Raw genomic sequence first — 19906 nt, 5'->3', positions numbered from 1 at the left:
AGTGAAGACACACAAGAAGCCCCCAGTCATGCACTGGGCTGCTCAACAACCGTAAAATTCCAGGGGGTCACTTCTGCCCCCCGGCAGTATCCTGGGGCTGCCAGATGCCCGTTCCAGAGGGGGAACTAAATGCTAGAAGGGGGAGCCACCAGGTAAAACCATGCAAGGCTGCCTGGAGAGAACGGCGGGGCCAGCCCCAGCTCCGGGCTGCCCGGGCATCAGGAGAGGGGACACTAACAAAGCCCTGGTAGCCTCTCCTCCTGGGGGGACGGGGGGGGGGCCTCCAGGGCGGCCCGGCGGAGCACTTACATAGCCTCGGAAGCCTCCAGGTTCAGGTCGCTGGCTGGGACTGGCTGCAGAGACTGCGACCCTCCCATCCTCGCTGCGCCCTGGCGAGCAGGCTAGCCGCGAGTAGGGCCAGCGTCCTGGCACGATTCCTCCAGCGGGAGCCCGGGGTGGGCCGGCCGGCGGCCGGGGCTGCTGCACTGCAGATGGGAGCAGCTGCTGGCATCCGGGGCGGCGGCGGCGGGGAGCTGCGGATCGGGGCCCGAGCCGGAGCCCGGGGAGCGAGCGCCGCGGAAGTGTGCGCGCGAGGGTGGCCGGCGCGCGCCTCAGTGTGTGCGCGAGTGTGGACGGCGCGCGCGGCTCTGCCGGGGCGCGCGAGTGTGAGCGTGAGCGCCGGTGAGGTCCGAATGGATCTGCCCTCAAACCCCCCGGCAGCCCGGCTCCTGTGTACGACACGGTGATGTCATCATCACCGAGCAGCCCCCGACGCCTGGATCTTCACAAAGCTCCACCGCTGGCTCCGGAAACGGGGCGAAGACCCTCCCTCTACACCCAAGTCGCCTCCCCCAGCTTCCCGCAGCCTCGCCCAGACCGCCGGCATTGTGTGGCTTTGAAATGCAAATGCACTGCGGGCTGGGGAGCGCGGGGCCCCAGGAGGGAGGGGCGTGGTGGTCTCGGCCAGGCTGACCACAGAGGGAGTGAGGGTATTCTCATTCCAGCTGGCTCATCCCTCCAAGGAAGGAAGTGGACTCTCCCGATGGCTGGGAGAGCAGGTAAACAGGCTGCAGCGGGAAATGTGCAAGACGTGTGCAGTATCCTGGCGGCTTCTGCCTCCTTCAGGCCCGGTGGCCAGGCTGGCGCTGGCTGAGGCCTGTACCAGGGAGATGCGAGGGCCTGGCTCCCCGCCTCCCCACCCCTCGTGAACCTAGGCCCGGCCTCCAAGGACACCTTTTGGGGGTGGGGGGATTGGGGGAAGAAAGAAACACAGCGGCTACAGAGTCTGCAGCCCCATCTTTGGCCACCAGATGAGGGCTCCACAGAGAAGCCCCCGTGCCAGGGCTCGTCCTAAACCATCAGAGGCCAGGGAGGCTGCCAGCAGCATGTCAAAAGCCCCTTAAGGCTAAGGTTGCACAGGGAAAAGGCAGCCCTCTCTGACATACAATCAAAACATCCATCTCTGTGCTTCTAAACACAGGCTGGGCCTGCAGGAGGGTCGGTGACACCCCATCCAGTGCCCACAGCACCCACCCCCATCCCCCTGCTGGGGCAACCATGCCCAGCTCGCCAGGTCCCCCCACCTGGCTCTGGCTGGCTCCAAAACCCTCAAGTCTTGCTTGGGTTCCTGGGCGTCGTCATCGAAGGCTACTAGAGAAGGATTTCATCTCCTTTTGGTTCAGGAGGTTTGGGGGCCCACCTGGGAACTGACCATCCATCCCATTCTGAGCTCCAAACACAGACCCACGACTGAATTAAGGTGGAACCTCTGATGCGTAAATTGAAAACTCTTCCCCAGGTTCCCAGCATTTCTTTACCCCACAGCGCCGTCAGCCTCAAATACATCTAAATCGTGGCCAAAAGAAAAATTAAATGGAAACAAAACTCAAAGCGTTTTGAAACGTCCTCCAACACACTGAGTGTTTTCTAAAACTGTGGCCAGGGGTGTCTGGACGGGTACTTTTGAGGCTGCGGCTCCTGAGCAGTTCTAGAGCTTCATGGTGGGCTGACTTTCCTCTGCTGACAGTTAAGATCAGTGTCAAACAAAGAGCCAGAAAGTCAAAATCGTTTCCCGGGATGCAGCAACATGAAATTTCCAGGAAACACTGAGAAGGTTTACTTTCTCGAATTTATATGAAAATAGCTAATGATGTGTCAGTCTCGCAGGGAAGGCGACTGTCAGGGGCTGGCCTGGTGAGGCTTGCTCTAGAAAGCACCTCCCGGGAAGCTGTCACTCACTGTCGTGCGGCGTGTCATCCGGTGGCAGGGATTCTCAGACTTGTTCATCCTGTCATTCTCGGCACCCCGAGGGTTTGTTTCTTTGTCAGAAAACAGACCTCTTGGGCCACATACGCAGCTGGGAGTCCAAAGAACCTGACCACGTGGAGCTGAAAACTTCATAAGCACTAACTTAGACTTCATCTTTTGAGGAAAGTGACCCCTTCCCTGGGCACTGAGGGTATGTATGGCCTTCAGCCAAACTCAGCACTAGGAAAATACATGGGAAAAAAATGAGAAACCACAACTAGAACTCATCTGCTAACTTTTATTTTTCATGACACGTGAAAGCACAGACCCTTCCAAGTGTCCAGATCTTTAACCGGTAGGAATTTGCTGCAATAACAAGAGAGGGCTTTGAAATGAGAAGGGAGTTCAACTCCTGACTTCTCCCTCCTTTGCTGTGTGGCCTTGAGGCAATCGCTTGACCATGCTGAACCACTGCTTCCTCAGCTGGCAAAAGTGAGGCAGCATCTATTTTGCAGGGTATTGGGAATATTAAATTATATGTATGAAAGCCTGAGACTAGGACTGTAATTGCTGCTTGAGTGGTGCTAATTTTCTTTCCTTCTTTATAAGAAACGTTTTCCCCTAAGTATAGCACCACGTGGGAAATGAGGAGGCATTACAGTGAAGTGCTTTTATGTAGAACCCCAACAATCATAAACTTATGACCTAGTGACACTTCACTTAGTAGGCTGACACCATCTCAGTGATGTTAAAAACATGACCAAAAACCAGGGGGAAAGCAAATACAACCTGAAAGCCCTTGAGGTCGATGCAACTGAAATCCGTGCATTACTAGTGTCTGTGATGAACTTCCGGAAGAACTTCTCAGACCCTCATTTAAGACAGTTGATGCTTACTTTACACACAATTTGAAACAAGCTTGGGAACTTCTCTGGTGGTCCAGTGGTTAAGACTTCACGCTTCCACTGCAGAGGGCACGGGTTTGATCCCTGATCAGGGAACTAGAATCCCGCACGCTGCGCAGCATGGCCAAAAAAATAAATAAAAAATAAATAAAATAAAACAAGCTTGGTTAGCTAGTAATTCTGCCTACAGAAAAAAAGGAGAACTTAAAAAAAATGGGGAGGGAGACTGATTAGAGAGGAAAAGGGCTGCTCTCCCTAAGAACCCGACCATGCCTGCACCCTCATCTCAGACTTCCAGCCTCCAGAACTGTGAGAAATCAATGTTTTTGTGTAAGCCACCTGGCCCAAGTTATTTTTATTATAGCAGCCCAAGCTGACCAACCAAGATGGACTGCTTAAGATACACTTCTAGGACTAAGAACGACTAACAAAAAGGGAAAAGATTAAAAAACAAAACAAAACAAAAAAAACTACCCAAGTTAGACCAAGGAAATTCGAAAAAACAGCAGTCCAGGGCCATTTAAGCCCGCTTAAATGCTCCATAGACCCCAGGCTCTGGTTACCCACAGGAACTGCTGATGACACAGACACCACCCGCTATGCCGCACGCCTGCCTGCTTACTCCCTCCCCTTCCTCCCTTCCTTCCTCGGCCACTCCACCCCAAATCATGCCCAGGAGGTAAAATCATGGGTTTATACAATAAGAAAGCACAGATTCCATCCAAAGTTATTACAATGCAAGCAATTAGCATTGCAATCACACATTCCCTAGTGAAGTCAAACCTGCACTGAGCGCCCACTTGGGCCAGACCTTTGGCTGAAGCCGAGGCTCCATCAGTCCCAACAGTCCCATCAGTCCCCTCTGCTTAGTCCCAGCCTTCCTTCCCGGAAGTGCTGCCTTCCAACGGCCCGGCTGCCCCTCCCTCCCTCCCTTACTGCCTCTTCACACCCACCCCACACTCCAGACTCTACCTGCCTGCACCTGGCCACTCCGTGAGATGCAGAGGCTGCTGCAGCAGAGCACTTCCTCTCTCCACCAAACCAGTGATGCCCAATGTTTCTAACCATGGCCCTCATGAGACCTGAACTCCTCCCCCTCTGCTCTGGATCAGAGCATGCATATTCTAGAACGCTAAAGGTCGGCTAAGCCCACTCAGATGGGCTCCACTGCCAACCCTCCTACTGATGTCCCCAAGACATCCTAGAAACCTGGATAAATCAAGGAATGCACCCATCATCTCTAGATCAATTAGCAATTCCACATATATCAGTGCATTTAGCATGTGCCTGATGAGTCTATTCTCAGGTTACTTACTGACACACACAGAAAGATCAGCAAACCTGCTAAATCCCTGTAATTGAGGGATAAGATACATGGTACAGACTCTTAAATCCCATTAGGGTCCAAGGGACCGAGCCACAGTCAGAAAGGGCGAGTAATTTGAAGCACCTCTGACACCCCAAGAAAAACACACTTGAGCGGCTTCATCTTTGCCTCCAGCCTCGGGGAAGTCTCCAGTTGCCATAGCAACAACACTCTCCAAACAAGACCAGTGGACCCCTGCGCTGCTAATTAGCCCAAGCACACTGGCTAAAGGAAACCAGGTCAGATCACAGAAAAATCCATCTGGCGAGCACGAATAATGTCAATACAGACGGAGAATGGGCCTGGGCAAGATCCTATTTCTTCAAGTCTCTGGCCTTCACCGTCACCGTGGGGACCAGAGCGAGGCTGCACGAAAGCATGTGGACCGCCAACCTTTAGGCAGGGTCCCGGCTCTGCAGTGCCATCACCACCCGCTTGCAACTTGTTCCTTCATCTCAAGCCCGGAAGGTCCTGCCCCACAACCCACAGCTCCAGCCAGCCTGTCGCTCACTGCCTTTCCTAAGACTCTAAGAGCTAGGAGCCGTTTGATTTCAGGCCCACGTTCAGCAGCCATATGTGAATAGGAGCCCGAGACCAGCAAAGCCGACCGGCGTACAGGACCAGGCTGCGGGTCACGACCGGCGTGCAGGACCGGGCCGCGGGTCACGACCGGCGTGCAGGACCAGGCCGCGGGTCGCGACCGGCGTGCGGGACCGGGCTGCGGGTCACGACCGGCGTGCAGGACCAGGCCGCGGGTCGCGACCGGCGTGCTGCCGATGCTTCCCCACCAGGCTTTACAGAGCAGGGCTCCATTTTCCTGGGCTTCTGGAGACACAGCTTTAACGTCCCACAGCCTCGCTCCATAAGTTGTCCACTGCCTTCGGGAAAAAGTCCCAGTTCTATATTCCGGCCCTGATCCTGACACTGGCTCCATCCTGCATTCGAGCAGGGCCAGGGTCCCCGCTGTGACCTCAAGCCGAGGAGACGCTCCTCCCCAACCTCTCCAGCTCCCCCAATTCCTCCTGTGCGTCAGGGCCCATCTCCCGGCCAGCTTGTAGGAGGGGTGAGTCTCCTCCAGCCCACAGACTTCTTTCTCCCCATTCTCTACCGCGGGCAGATTTACGCCTGGTGCCTTCTCGCCTCATCAGAGTCTCGCTTTATCCGTGTGTCTGTGTTTGGTGTCCACACTCTCCGGCCTGCCGTGTGCCCCACGCTCAGCGAGAGCTTCATAAACCTACACGGTGTGAAACCTCAGAGGATGTGGGAACAGGTCCTGGCAAAAGTCTTCAGTCTTATGGTAAATAGAGAACAGGTAGAAGATGGTGGGGTTCCTTCATTTCCAGGGCCACAGGGATTCTGTTCATCTTCTATACTCCAACATTAGATCTCACATGCTCACCCTGCGGAGTCTCGAGTGGTTTACTTGGGCTGAAGAGCAGGCTCAGGTAAAACCTCACCTTTTCCAAGGTTCTCTCACTCTCTCTTTGAAAAGGGCTGATCTTCTATGCCTTTCTCACCGCCTTCACCACAGGTACACCTGAGATCGTTCAACGTTCCTTGCAAGCAAGGACCACCCCAAAGGCTACTCTTCATGGGGAAAAAAATTCCTTTCAATTCTTTTAGGATAGAAGGTGAAGGTTGAGGATTTTACTGTTAGACCCAGGAAGGCAAGCCAAAATGTACTAGAAAAGGAATCAGTAAAGCGAGATAAGGGCGACTTCCCTGGTGGTCCCGTCTTGCAATGCAGGGGATGTCCGTTCAATCCCTGGTCCGGTAACTAAGATCCCACATGCTCCAGGGCAAATAAGCCCGAGTACCGCAACTACTGATCCCGCACGCCACAACTACGGAGCCCATGTGCTCTGGAGCCCGCGCACCACAACTAGAGAGAAGCCCGCGCACCGCAACTAAGACCCGACACAGCCCAAAAATAAATAAATAAAATAAATATTAAAAAAAAGAGAGAGCGATAAGACTCACTTTTATTTCAAAATTAAGGATTCAGGATACATTTTTAATCTTTGATTCCTACAAGAAGGAAGGAAAGCAGGCTAACCCTAAAACCCAGGGCTATGCAAAAATGAGGATAGCATTGAGTTGAGAAGTCTCATCACATGTGCAAAGGAAATCAGTAACACGAACACCACATCCCAGAAGACTAAACAAGATCCTTAAAATCCCTCTTTCTTTACCAAATAAATTCAGCTCTTTTGAGATGGAAATGGTAGAAGACACTCTTGAGATAACATTTTAGAAAATACATCCTACCTAATCTCAAAAAGGACTCAAGCTTGCAATTCAAGACAGCAAAAGAATTTTGAAAGAAAAGATGGCTAAAAGCCTGAGGGACTGAGGTTATCCCGAAAGTACTTACCTAAACCCTGGTTGGAGTAAGCTGCAAGTTTGGCTCTACGTTTCCCAGCAGCCAAAGAGAAAAGGGAAACAATCATTTTCAGTTACATAATTCATAAAACCCAGCAGATGTTTTTTTTAAAAAGGCCATTCCATGGATAAGCAGCTTTTTGCGTGACTGACATTCTCAACATGTTCTTTCCTATGGGTTCTCCATCAGGAAACAGGGTATATGGTGGATAATGCCTTCAACAATATCCTTCCACCAACACAACATTCAATTTCATATGGCAACTTCAGCAAACATATCAGCCCCTACTTAGCTCCTCTAGCAATCAATAAAATCAGAAGTTCCTGGAGGATATATTTCCAGTTGCCCCATCCTGCAGAGAGGGTCCCCCCCATCCACGCTCCCACAGTAACAAGGTTACAATAAGGCGAAGCAAAGGTCAGCCTTGGAAGATGTGCATCAACAAAGCAACCACTTCTGGACTCAGTTGTCCCTCAAATACTCCTCCTGGCTTCACAAGTTCTTGCCAGTTGTCTCTCGTTGATTGTGGGGAAATATACACCACCACCAACTGCAAAGGAAACTGCAAACCTAGCAGAAGCTGCAGGACACCATGAAGTGAATGAATCTGATCCTGAGGAACGGCTCAAAAGCCACCCAAACCTGTTGAGATAATGGTGATCTGTGAACAACCGAAGAGGAGAAACTCACAAAGATGAGGAAGAAGGTAGCTTCGAGGAGAGGACATCAAAGAAGGGAGAGAGCCCTTCAGAAAACAGCTGAAGCATTTATGTTAAAGTGACTGTGCAGTTGAGCTGCAGGAGTCAAGTGTGAAGTGAAGAATATGCAAGTCTGAAAATCTGCCAGAAAAACGTAGCCAAAATTCTTTGTTCATGCTAAGCACAAACATATGGTTATCATTAAAGTCCACATTTTGTTAAATATTAATCATTCTCATAATTTTTTCATTACTTTTTTCAAGATCAAGTCCCAATTAAACATTTTTCCCACTATTACCGTAAAAGTTTGATTCAACAAGTGGATTCATTTCAAGTGGCCTTTCTCAAGGAACAATTTTCTTTAGATAATCTGCACCCCTTACTGTAACTACTTTAACAACTAGGTTTAAGATCACAGGCAAAACCAAACACGGAGACATTTGGCCAAAGAAAACACCGACCTCCAGAGTTCAAGCTTCTTCTAAGAAATAGTCAAGTTTCATTCAAACCTGGGAAGAGAGAACCGACTGACTGGGGTCAAAAACAGAACCAGTGAAATCCATCTTTCCTCTCGGAGAACTGTTTCCAAGAAGAACAGAAAATTGCAAAAGCACTATGAAAACATTTCAGTCCTTGTTAAAAGAGCTAAAATATTGTATTTGATTTGACTGTTGTGTTAATCTATTGAGTTCCTCTAGAGCTTAAGCCTACTGGTTTTAGAGGTTACCAGGAATAAGAGACCTTTTAAAGAGAACATTCAAGTGTAAACAGAGATGGAATCTCCCAGCTGTCAAAATGGACAGTGAAGCTGGTTTCTGAAGCCAGATTGGAGAAACAGGTTGAGAACTGCAGGTTCCACCCATCTGGACTGAGACAGGGTTCTCCGTAGTGGCCCCGAAGTGGCCGTTCAGTGTGGAAATGCTTCCAAGATGAAAATGCAAAAGAGCACGTGCAGAAGCTCTAAAACTCGTGGCCCTTCCTTCGTTGGGTCCTTGTGACGTCCGCTGCCCCAGAGCAGAGGCCAGTTCAGGAAGGTGGCCGGTTGTCAGCTGGTCTGGAGTAAATGTCTCCCCATGCCTGACTAGCAGTGACACAGAGCCTGACACGGGGTTGTCCTACTTATGAGCGGAGCGGTGAAAACCAGGCGCTGAGTCCCAGAACTGCTGACTCAAGGCTCTGTGATAGAACAGAAATCCAGAACAGCTGGGCCAGAAATAGCAACCATGCGCATCTACTGATAGCTAATTAGCATAACATCTGAGGGCAGTGACTGAATGAGTGTGAGTGTGAGTGGGGGGGGGGGCATGTGTGTGCGCACATGTGTGCTACCAAACCCTAAATATACTTCCTTCTTTTCATAACCATCCCATAGACCCTATCTATGTAACCCACTAGGCACCCTGCCTAGCTGTCACTGGATGCAATTACCTTATAACTTAGTGCCTGAGGAAAAGGGATTATTTTTCCCAAATACTCGGATTTTTTAGGAATTGATCTGTCCATGGGAAGACAATCTTGCCGTGACAGCAGACTGACCCAATTCCTGCCCCATCCCTCTGACCCTAAGAAAATGTGCGAGAGGCGTCACCAGGTCTCGTGACAGCTTTCAGAGGCTGGTGGCTTATGAAAGTTCAGTGCAGGATACGTGTTTGGTATATTCACATTTTTTTGCATCTCTTTAAGCCATTAATGCAGAAAAAGATGAAGGGGTCCTGCTTTATGTCAACATTTCCCTGGGGCAGTAATTGTCCAGCCTGGGAACATGCCTCTGGTCCCCTAGCATTGGGGACAGCAAGGTGTGGCTCCCTGGTTTCTGGGAGGTCCACATCGCCCTCCAGAGGGGTCTGCTCTGACCCTTTCAAACTAGGGTAGCCGCCCCCCAGTACCCCCAGCATCCAGTTTCTCCTTACAAAGCAGAGGTTTGGGCCAGGTCGGCTCCTGGAGGGCTGAGGTCATGCCCCCCATATGCCCCACGAAATGCCCAATGCCGGGGACACAGAGACCCTCCTGAAATGCAAAAATCTAAAATTATAAAGTGGCAGCCAACCTAACATGGGGTCCGGGGCACCACTGGGAATGGAAGGCAGGCTCCCGGGCCTCACGCTGCCCTGACACCTCCCACGCCCCCAGAGCTGGGCTGGGGACTTCCATCCAGGCCTTCACTGGCCCCTCAAAGCTCCATGCACACCCTGCTCCTCGCTGGACCCCAAATCAGGTCAGAATCCCTTCCAGCTTTGGAGGAGTCTCCCAACTGCACCCCAATAAGCAGGGCCAGGGGAGCCCTGCCTGGCGGCCCACTCTCCTTCTGTCTCCCCCCAGAAATGGGAAAAAGAGTTTGAGGGCTGGGACTTCCCTGGTGGCGCAGTGGTTAAGAATCCGCCTGCCAGTGCAGGAGACATGGGTTCGAGCCCTGGTCTGGGAAGGTCCCACATGTCGCAGAGCAACTAAGCCTGTGCGCCACAACTACTGAGCCCCTGAGCCTCTGCTCTGGAGCCCGTGAGCCACAACTACTGATGCCCGCGCGCCTGGAGCCCATGCCCTGCAACAAGAGAAGCTACCACAATGAGAAGCCCGCGCACCACAACGAAGAGTAGCCCCCGCTCACCGCAAATAGAGAAAGCTCGCGCGCAGCAATGAAGACCCAACGCAGCCAAAAATAAAAAATAATAAATAAATTAAAATTAAAAAAAAGAATTTGAGAGCTGGGATCATGGGTCCCGCCTGCTCCGTGCTGGCTCCGCCCAGACTGAGGAGGCCACCATTTACTGAACTGTGTTTGGAGAACAGAGTGACGGGCTTCCTCGCTGTGCTCCTGGGGCTGAAGCCAGCCAGGTGGAGCTTCCAGACACGCCTGCCTGCAAACACTGGGAAGCTCAGCAGCCCCCAGACACTGGTGCCTGTTCATGAGACTGGCCGAGAGCCGGAGGCCCAGGTCAGACTGCCTCTGCTCGTCCCGCCAGGATGGTGATGCTCAGCAACACATCCACGCCCAGGGCTGCCCTGCAAGAGGTGGGTCTGACAGGCAGGAGAGGGAGCAAAATGAAACGTGTTCACATAAACGGATGAACGAGGCCAGATGAGACCCCAGTCTGCTCAGTGCAGCATCTCATCACCAGAGGGTCTCAGCATCAGCAACCCCAAGGATGGTCCTGACCCCACCCACGAAATTAACCACTGAGCTGTGAGTGGGCAAACGGCCTGGCTCTGTGCGCGAGGATGTGCGGTATTTCTTGAGGGGTTCACTCCCCTGAGCTGGCAGGAGAAGCGTACCACCCTAGAGGCCAGGGAGAAGGTCTCCTCATTCCCTCTCCCGCCAGGAAAAGCTCTCAAGTCTGGGAGGGGTGCTGACAGAGAGACAGGAGCATTTGAGGGCTGCCCACGGTGGGCCGAACATCCCACCAGAAACCGTGGTGAGCCCAGGCCACCTGCCTCTCCCCAGACCCCAGGCTGCATTCAGGGTGGTGTGTCTCAGGGCTGTTGTCCCCTGGCCTTCCTGCACCAGCACGGAACCAGCTCCTCCTTGCAAGAAGTTCAGCTGCTTCCCCCGTCTCATTCCTTCTGGGTCGTCCAGGCAGCCGCTGGCCAGGTTTCCAAGTTACCGATTCCTTAGGGACCGCCATCCCCAGCAGGCAGAGTGGGAGGTCAGCTCTGATGTTTGCTGAGGTTCACGTCTGCCTGCCCCACGTGCCAACACAGCAGGCTCTTTGCCATAAGCCCCCCGAGGTCCAAAACCCCTGGTCAGCTGTGGCTGCCTTTGCAAGAGTGAGGGCTTTCGACTTGCATTCCTGGAAATTCTTTATCTTCAGATTCCCTGTCTGGCTCCAGCCTCTTAAAGCTCAGTTAATCGCCACATAATGCTCTCCAAACAGCTTTAGTAGGTCAGGGTGTCTGCTGAGCACAAACGCCACAGACCGGCAGGGCTGCAGGAACGAGGAAAGCCTGTCGGAGCTCTGCCACCTTGGTGGACAGTGTCCCTCCCAGGACACCCCCTTTGCTTCGGCCAGGGTTGGGAAGCAGAGAAACGAAGCCCCCTCTCCTCCCCACGGACTCTCTCAAAGTCACATCTGTTCTCCCCAAGGCTTGTGGCCTAATGATTACCAGTGGACATGGGGGAGGGGTGAGGGTGGGAAAACTCCGGGAGAAAAGCCATTTGCACTGGAAACGTGGGATTATGTCATCATTTCCACAGCAGCCATCAGAAGCAGGGGGAGGCTGCAGGAAGTCACCCAGCATGCTTGCAAGAACAGAACATCTGTCGATTCTGTAATAAGATGTGCCCTGGGCTTTCTTTGCTAAGACACCAGGTCTCACTGCCCCACTGCTCTCCCCTCCAAGCCCAAAGAGGGGAAGACAAAGCCATAGATGTCAGGGGCACTGCAGTCGCCTGGGCATGGTGAAAACCACAGAGGGCATAACTGCTCCAACAAGAGAGGCCTGGCTGGAGATGGGCACTGATGGAGGATGCATCTCCAAATCATGAGACCAACAGGGACCTCAGACTCTGGCCCAGACCTGGCGAATAACAACCTCCATTTCAGTGAAATGAAATTTTCATTTGCACATTTTTGAAACTTGCTTCGCAAACTTCCAAGGACCCGCCAGAGGGAAAAAGACAGGACTTATTTAGATCCCTGGATCCAGGCCACAGCCCCGTTGAAAAGAGCAGCCATGGAGAGACACTGGAGCTGGCCAACACCCTGAAGCCACAGCTGAGGGTGTACTTAGGGCGATGGGACCACAGCTGTTCCTGGTCCTGTCCAGTCCGCTGGGCCAGGACAGGGAGCCTCAAGGTCTGGGGGCCCTGATCAGTCCTGAAACCACTCCTGCCCTGCCAAGCAGCTGGAGACATCTTTAAAAATGCAAATCTGCTCAGATCTCTGCCTGCCTCAGGGCTTCTGGACTTTCTTAAAATAAAGCCCTAGGAACCAATGGCCCAAGGCCGAAAAGCTGGAACAATCTGAGCGACCAAATAAAGTAGTATTGTATTATAACTCAAAGTATAAAATCGATACCCGCGAGTCCATAATGATATAAATAAAGGACTGAATAAGTTAATAAATGGAGGAGAAGAGACAAATCTCCCATGCAGAAGAATTCCAAAAAATTTATGTAGATACTCCCCCTAAAAGAGGGGACACAACTCCCCAGTCCTGAGATGTGCCCATAGTGACTTCCTTCCAAAGAGGACAGTATGGAAAAGGGGACAAAAGAGAAACCTGACAGTGGAGAAATCTGACAAACACGACCCCAGCCAAGCGATCAAGGTCAACGGGAACAGTCATAAAACACGTTGACGGTAAGTAGCCTTGATAGGATGTGATGAAAACGGCACTTTACCTCTGTGATCTTCCTCCCCAAACCCGTAACTCTACTCCAGTCATGAGGAAAACATCAGACGAATCCCAGCTAAGGGACATTCGACAAAGTACCTGACAGTCCTCCTCAGAACTGTCAAGGTCATCAAGAACAAGAGAGTCTGAGGAACAGTCACAGCCAAGAGGCGCTAAGGAGACATAAAGACTAAATGCCATGTCGCATCTTGGATGGGGTCCTGGGACAGAAAAAGGACCTTAGGGATAAAGGTAAGGAAATCGGAATAAACTGTGGACTTTAGTTAATAACAATGTGTCAATATTGGTTCATGAATTGCATCAAATGAACCACGCTACTGTTGAGAGGTTAATAATAGGGCAACTGTGTGCTTGGGTAAATGGGTACTCTTGATACTACTGTCTCGATTTTTTTTGGTAAGTCTAAAACTATTCTTAAAAGAAATCTATTAATCGAAAAAAATTCTACCGAGAAAAAAAAATAAAGCCCCCAATCCTTAACATGAGCCACGGTGTGCCAACCACCGGCCCCTGACCACTGTGTTACCCCTTCCCTTCTCTGCCTGCCCAGCCTCAACGGGACCTCTTCAGTTTTGCTCCCTTCTCTTTCCTCAAGGTTTCTGCAGATGCTGTTCCCTCCCCTGCCCGTGTGTAGTTAAGTCCACTGAGCCTTCAGTTCTCAGCTTAGAAGCTGCCTCCCCCGGGAAGCCCTCAGGGACAAGGGACCGACAGAGAGGCAGGCAGACCTCAAGAGATAATGGGCAAGGAAGAGCGTCTGCTCCATGGAGTATCGTCCAGATAAGAGAGATTCAGGTCGAGCTCCATCCCCACCTCCTCATCACTGCGTGTTCTAGAACCACATCTGCACACAACGAGCCTCCTCTCCCCTGATTCCTCTGTTGCTTCTGGACACTGGCTTGGCAGGTGATCATCAATGCATTGGCCACCCCTCGTACTCTCACTCTCTCCTTCAGCTTAGCTTTGGGCACCTCTGTGCCTCCCCAGGAGCAGGACTCTGAGGCCACGGGCTTCCCCTTCTCAACACACCCAGGTGTGTTTAGCCCTCCACAAGAAAAGACTATCCGAAAATGCCCTTTAGAGGACTGAATAGCTAAGCAGAATAGTTTCTAATCAGAACCAGCCGTTTGCATAGAAACAGGAGTTCTGAATACTTGCTGTGATGATTAATTTTAAGTGCTGTCTTGGCCATTGTACTCAGATATCTGGTCAGTGTAGATGTTGCTGTGAAGGTATTTTTTTTAGATGAGAGTAACATTTAAATCAGTAGACTTTAAGTAAAGCAGATTACCCCCCAAAATGTGGGTGAGCCTCGCCCAATCAGTTGAAGGCTTTAAGAGACAAAGACTGAGGTCCCCCAAGGAAGAAGGAGTTCTGCCAGCAGACGGCCTTTGGACTCCAGCTACAGCATCAATTCGTGCCCAGGCCTCCAGCCTGTTGGCCTGCCTTGCAGTTTTTGGATTTGCCGATCTCCACATTTTCATGAGCCAATTCCTTAAAATAAATTTCTCTCTAAACAGGCAGACCTCCGAGGTAATACAAGTATGGTTCCAGACCACCACAATAAAGCGAATATCACAATAAAGTGAGTCACACGAAGTTTTTGGTTTCCCAATGCGTATAAAAGTTACTTTTACACTATACTGTAGACTATCGTGTGCAATCGTATTATGTCTAAGGAAACCATTGTACATACCTTAATTAAAAAATACTTTATTGCTAACAAATGCTAACCATCATCTGAGCCTTCAGTGAGTCATAATCTTTTTGCAATAGTAACATCAAAGATCACTGATCACAGATCACCATGACAAATATACTAATGAGAAAGTCTGAAATATTGCGAGAATTCTCAAAATGTGACACAGAGACACGAAGGGAGCAAATGTCGGGAAAATGGAGCCAACAGACTTGCTCAATTCAGGGTTGCCACAAGCCTTCAATTTGTAAAAAACTCAACATCTGCAAAGTGCAATAAAACAAATTATGCCTGTATATGTGTATATATATCCCACTGGTTCTGTTTCTCTGGAGAACGCCAAGTAATACACCAATACTCACACAGGACATGTTACATGGAGAGCTTGCTAGCATGGATAAACTTCAGATCAACTACAGCCCAAACAATCACATGTGGCATCACGGGTCCAAACTGTCAATGCCTTCTTGGCGCCATCCTAAATGCAGCTCCCCAGGGCCTAAGGGACAGAGACCACCAGGCCCCTCCTCTCTGGGGCCAGCAGCTTGGAAGGAGAGCTTTGTACAATACCTGCTTAAGTCCTTGGCTAGACCTTGGCAGGAGGGAATGGAAGCTTCGACTCCATCACCAGCTGGAGTGGAAGGCAAAGATGCGTGTCCATCACCAGCTGGGGCGGAAGGCAGAGATGTGTGTTCTGAGGCCGGGGGAGTGAGATCCGCACGGGCAGCAGCTGGGTGGGTGCTGGGGACACAAAGGGAGAATTATTCCCAGCGGAACTCGGCTCCTTTACGGCACATTCATCAGGCCCGCTCACCCCTCCCAACCCAGTCACACACATGGCGTTGGGTATTTAAAGACCCAGCACACTGCTGCCCCAGGCTCCCCACCGGGTTCCCCGGGCCTCTGCTTAGACACAGTCGGGGTGCACCTTCCAGTGCAGCAGCCCCCAGGCCAGGCTGTGAATTCCCCCTGCCCCCGCCACTCCTTAGGCTGCAGCAGAACCCAGGCTGCAGGCAGCTCGGGTGTCAGAGCACTCTGAGTTGTCTTGTTTGAGTTTTGTTTGGGGGAAGGGAATTTCATATGATCGTTTCTCATCACTTTTTTAATAAGCAGTGAAACTCCGGGAGTTGAAAACTAAAATACAATTTTGCAAACTCCCCAGGATTTGGCCCAAAACTCTGAGGCTGAGAAAAGTCAAGGTGAAGAGGCTGATGTGTAACCAAGGAATCTGCACCAGGAATTTGCCGGGATCCCTCTTCCCTGGGGAAGGATTCCCAGAGCACAGCCCTGTCCCTGGTTTAATGGGTGAGTGCCCCCTGCTGGACATCCAGGGAAAGGCTGGGAGTGCAGGGAGGCCCCCAGCAGGAGGGAAGGTAGCAGGGAAGCTTCCCTGGTGGCTCCGTGGTTTGGAGTCCGCCTGCCGATGCAGGGGACGCGGGTTCGTGCCCCGGTCCGCGAGGATCCCGCGTGCTGCGGAGCGGCTGGGCCCGTGAGCCATGGCCGCCGAGCCTGCGCGTCTGGAGCCTGTGCTCGCGCGTCTGCAGCCTGTGCTCGGCAACAGGAGAGACCACAACAGTGAGGGGCTAGCGTACCGCAAAAAAAAAAAAAAGGAGGGAAGGCAGGAAGGACGGCCACCTGCAGACACACCCTTGGAGCCAAAAGGCACCAGGCTTGGAGCTCAAAAGAGGTTCTGATCTTCCCCTTTGGCAAAAGCAAGACTAGCGATGCCGTCCACAGACTTCCAGGGCGGGTTAGCCCTCCCAGCCTCTCCGGCTGTCCGCACTGCTGTCCACACTGTGTGACTCAGTACCGAGAGCCTGAAACCCAGCCAGAGGTCGAATCTGGGGTTACGAGTTTCACAGCCTCATGCTGGGGACTCATTGCTTCCCTGTGGGCGTGAGCTCCTGCTGGCAGCTCCCGCACTGCAGGAAGGCAGGACGTTAGGGTTTCCAGGTTTCCGTGTCAAGGGTGTCCTGCTAATCTCCACCTCCTCCACGTCCCCTGCGAGGCTGGCTTCCCGGCCTGGAGGACGGCTGCCACGGGCACCGCACACCCAGTACAGCGAAAGAACTCTCAGTCTAGCCCCAAATCCCTGTCGCAGCTCTCAGCAGGTCTTGCAGGGCCGGGCTTCTGCCCCGCGCCTCGCCCCACGGTCCTCACCCTCACCTGCTCTGCTCTGACCAGCCGGGCCCCCCTCCCCGGGTTCCCACAGCACTGGCTGCCCCTGCTGTCTCCTGGCCTTGGAAGCCCCCCTCCTCCCCGGGCCAGCAATTCCTCCGCTGCCCGCGTCCTGGCTTGGCCTTCACTATTCCGCAGCTACGAAAACAGCAGTAGCTCGCCCCTGCTGGTGCAAATGTCCGGGTTGGCTCTGTCCTAGGTGCCTGAGCCTGTGAGCCCGGGCCTGTGTTAAATGCTTCACATACGTGACGTCGGGAAGCGCCACAACAGCCTTTGAGTCAGATGTCACCACCCTCACTTTACAGAGATCAAAGCCGAGGCTCGGAGAGGCGAGGTCACAGAGCGAGTAGGCGGGGGAGCCAGGATGGGAACCCAGGCTCTGAATCCTTAACACTGCGTGACTCAGCACCGAGAGCCTGAAACCCAGCCAGAGGTCGAAGCTGGGGTCCAGCTCCATGCCCGCTTTCTAACGGACCCCCTAGCACACACCCGGAAGCCCCCAGCTCCTCCTCGGTGACTCCCATCACCTGGGACTTGAAGACCACGAGGGAGACCGAACTCCCTGAGGACAGGGGCTTTATCTCTCAGATTCACCCCAGCAGCCCAACATCCAGCCGGGCCACCCACAGTGGGCACTCGGACAGGCAGAGAGAGAGCCGGGGACGGGGCGGGGGGAGTCCCGAATGGCTACGACCAAACCGGGTTCAGGGAGCAGAGACAGAGCTGGAACCACATGACCTTCTCCCCTGGGCCTCATGGAAACTAGGAGCAAAACAGAGCAGAGAGTAATGATCCTGGCTAAGCCCAGAGCAAGGCAATCCACACGTGAACAAAAATTACAATGAGCTCGTGGGCAGAACCGGCAAAAGTGCGAAGTGGGTTAACAGACGGCACGATGCCTTGGCTGTTCAAACTGCTGTTTGTCACAACATGGACAGTGGCTGAAATAACATTTTTCGTAAAGAGATGACTCAAACGAATAATGAAAACTATGGGGGGCTGTTAAGCTCCTTAAGGAAGCCATTTTCCCACTCTGGAAAGCTACATTTATTCTTATCCATAAGCAGTGAACAGGCCACTTACAAACTCAAGCCTTTAGTCTGAAATTTGCTTTCGAAAGAAATTACACTGGCCGAGCCCCTTCCTCTGCACACCCCCTGAAGATTTTATTTAATTTAATGCAAACAGAATAGGTGACACAGTTCGTGGACACAACTCCATCAAAGTGCAAGGAAAGGTTTCTGTCTTTGAAAACCCTGGCAGAGGGGAGGAGCTGTGGCCTCAGAACAAGGCCAACCCCACGGGGAAGCACAGTGACAGTCACACTGTGACGAGGATGCCTCGAGGCTGACCGCATCCCCCCACCCCTGAGAACACCCTGTGGTCCCCTCAGCTCTTCAGCCTGGAGACCGAATGCCTGCCCCCTCCACCCTTCACTTGGTTGGCACCCAGACCACCAGGGCCGCACCCTTCCGGCGCTGGCCTGTTCCCATCAGCTAAAGGCACCAAACAAATGACTCAACAGCTCTTTTAAGAATGATGGCGCCCCTCCCTCCTGGTCTGCAGGCTGCCCTTGGTCCAACCCCAGAGGCGGGGAGGTCAGGCCCCAACAGGGAAAGCTTCAGTGACTCACGACCGAAGCTCTGACACACGGGCACCTACAGATGCCTCCCGGCCCCACAGAACTCCCACTGTCCCCTCCTAACCCTCCTCCTCCCCCAAATTTCTCCCCAGCTTGGCTAGTGGCCCCACCAGCTGTCCAGGCCCTGGACCAGAAGTTGAGACTGTCCTTGACTCTCCTTGTTCTCTCGCCCCATCATCGCCCCTCCAGGCTGAGTCACATCCCTCGTCCTTCCAGAATCTGTCCCCTTTGTCCTGCTGGTCCAGGCCTGCAGCCTCTCTGAGCAGGGCTCCTGCACATCCACCCCCCAACACACACACAGACACCAGGATGTCCCAACTCGAGTTCTGATCAGCTCCTTTCTTTTTTATTATTTTTTTGCGGTACGCGGGCCTCTCACTGTTGTGGCCTCTCCCGTCGCGGAGCACAGGCTCCGGACGCACAGGCTCAGCGGCCATGGCTCACAGGCCCAGCCGCTCCGTGGCATGTGGGATCCTCCTGGACTGGGGCATGCACCCATCTCCCCTGCATCAGCAGGCGCACTCTCAACCACTGCGCCACCAGGGAAGCCCTGATCAGGTCCTTTCATTGCCTGAAGGCCCACCACCCCCACTTTCCACGCCTTACACCTAATGAAATACAGGTGAAACTCCCGGGCCTTGCAAGCTGGGGCTCCCGCAGCCCAGTTCTGTCCCCTCCCGGGTTTGTCCTCCTGTTGCCCTGACCCCACCAAGCCAGTCTCCAAGGGCTCCTGGCAGTTTCTTGCCTCTGTGTCTTTGCTCAAGCAGACCCTGACCCTGAATCCCCGCCTACCTCTCAGGCCCCCTCCTAGCCCACCCCATAATCATCCTGCAGTGTCACCCAAACAAGGAAGCTCCCCCCGTCCCCGGCAGGGGTAACGATGCCCACCCTGCATTGCCAGGCTGAACTGGGCCTGGCTTCTGCATATGCTGTTGTTTTCTGCTAACACGTCCTCTTCTCCTACTAGAGACTCAGCCACTGTGGTCTCTCCAGCCCCCAGCACGGGGCCTGGCCCGGAACAAGTGTGCAACACATGGCAGCTCCTTCCCTCCCGCCCCCGGCCTCCCAAACATGCAGGCCACCGACAATGGGACAACTGTCCTATCTTCTTGGAATCTCAGAGTCCAACCGTCTTGAGGTGGGACCAGCAACATAAGCTGCAGGAATGCAAATGAAAGCAAAGTGGAAACGCAAGGCCCCGTGTGCCTAAAATATAAGAATTTCAGGAGGGTGACGACAGCAGCGTGCTGAACCGAGCACGGGGCCCTTCTGAGCACGGGGCCCTGGGCGACTGCCCAGGTCACATGCCCATGAAGTCAGCCCTCGTTCCAGACCCCGAGGGGAAGCTTCCATAGGGCCCCTCCAAGGCCCCCTGAGCTGCCAGAGGGCCTTGTTGCTGGAGCAGATAACCAGGTCAGCCTCCCTTGCCAGCTCCTGTCC

At 52.9% G+C, this 19906-nt stretch overlaps 1 protein-coding gene across 11 annotated transcripts in view; it reads right to left on the bottom strand.

Annotated features, from left to right (window-relative positions):
• Positions 1-19906, bottom strand: part of TACC2 (transforming acidic coiled-coil containing protein 2) — a 205148-nt gene that overhangs the window by 74899 nt on the left and 110343 nt on the right. For 8 of the 11 annotated variants that reach the window (XM_082673176.1, XM_082673182.1, XM_082673184.1 and 5 more), the window contains one exon: positions 15217-15387. The exons of the other annotated variants lie outside the window; for them this stretch is intronic. In XM_082673176.1, coding sequence (XP_082529302.1) covers positions 15217-15387 — 171 coding nt within the window. The remainder of the gene's footprint in view (positions 1-15216; positions 15388-19906) is intronic. 11 annotated transcript variants of the gene reach the window in all.

The sequence above is a fragment of the Grampus griseus genome, assembly GCF_964374135.1.
Source record: "Grampus griseus genome assembly, chromosome: 16".
NCBI lineage: Eukaryota > Metazoa > Chordata > Mammalia > Artiodactyla > Delphinidae > Grampus > Grampus griseus.
This window is presented reverse-complemented; position numbering and strand designations above follow the sequence as displayed.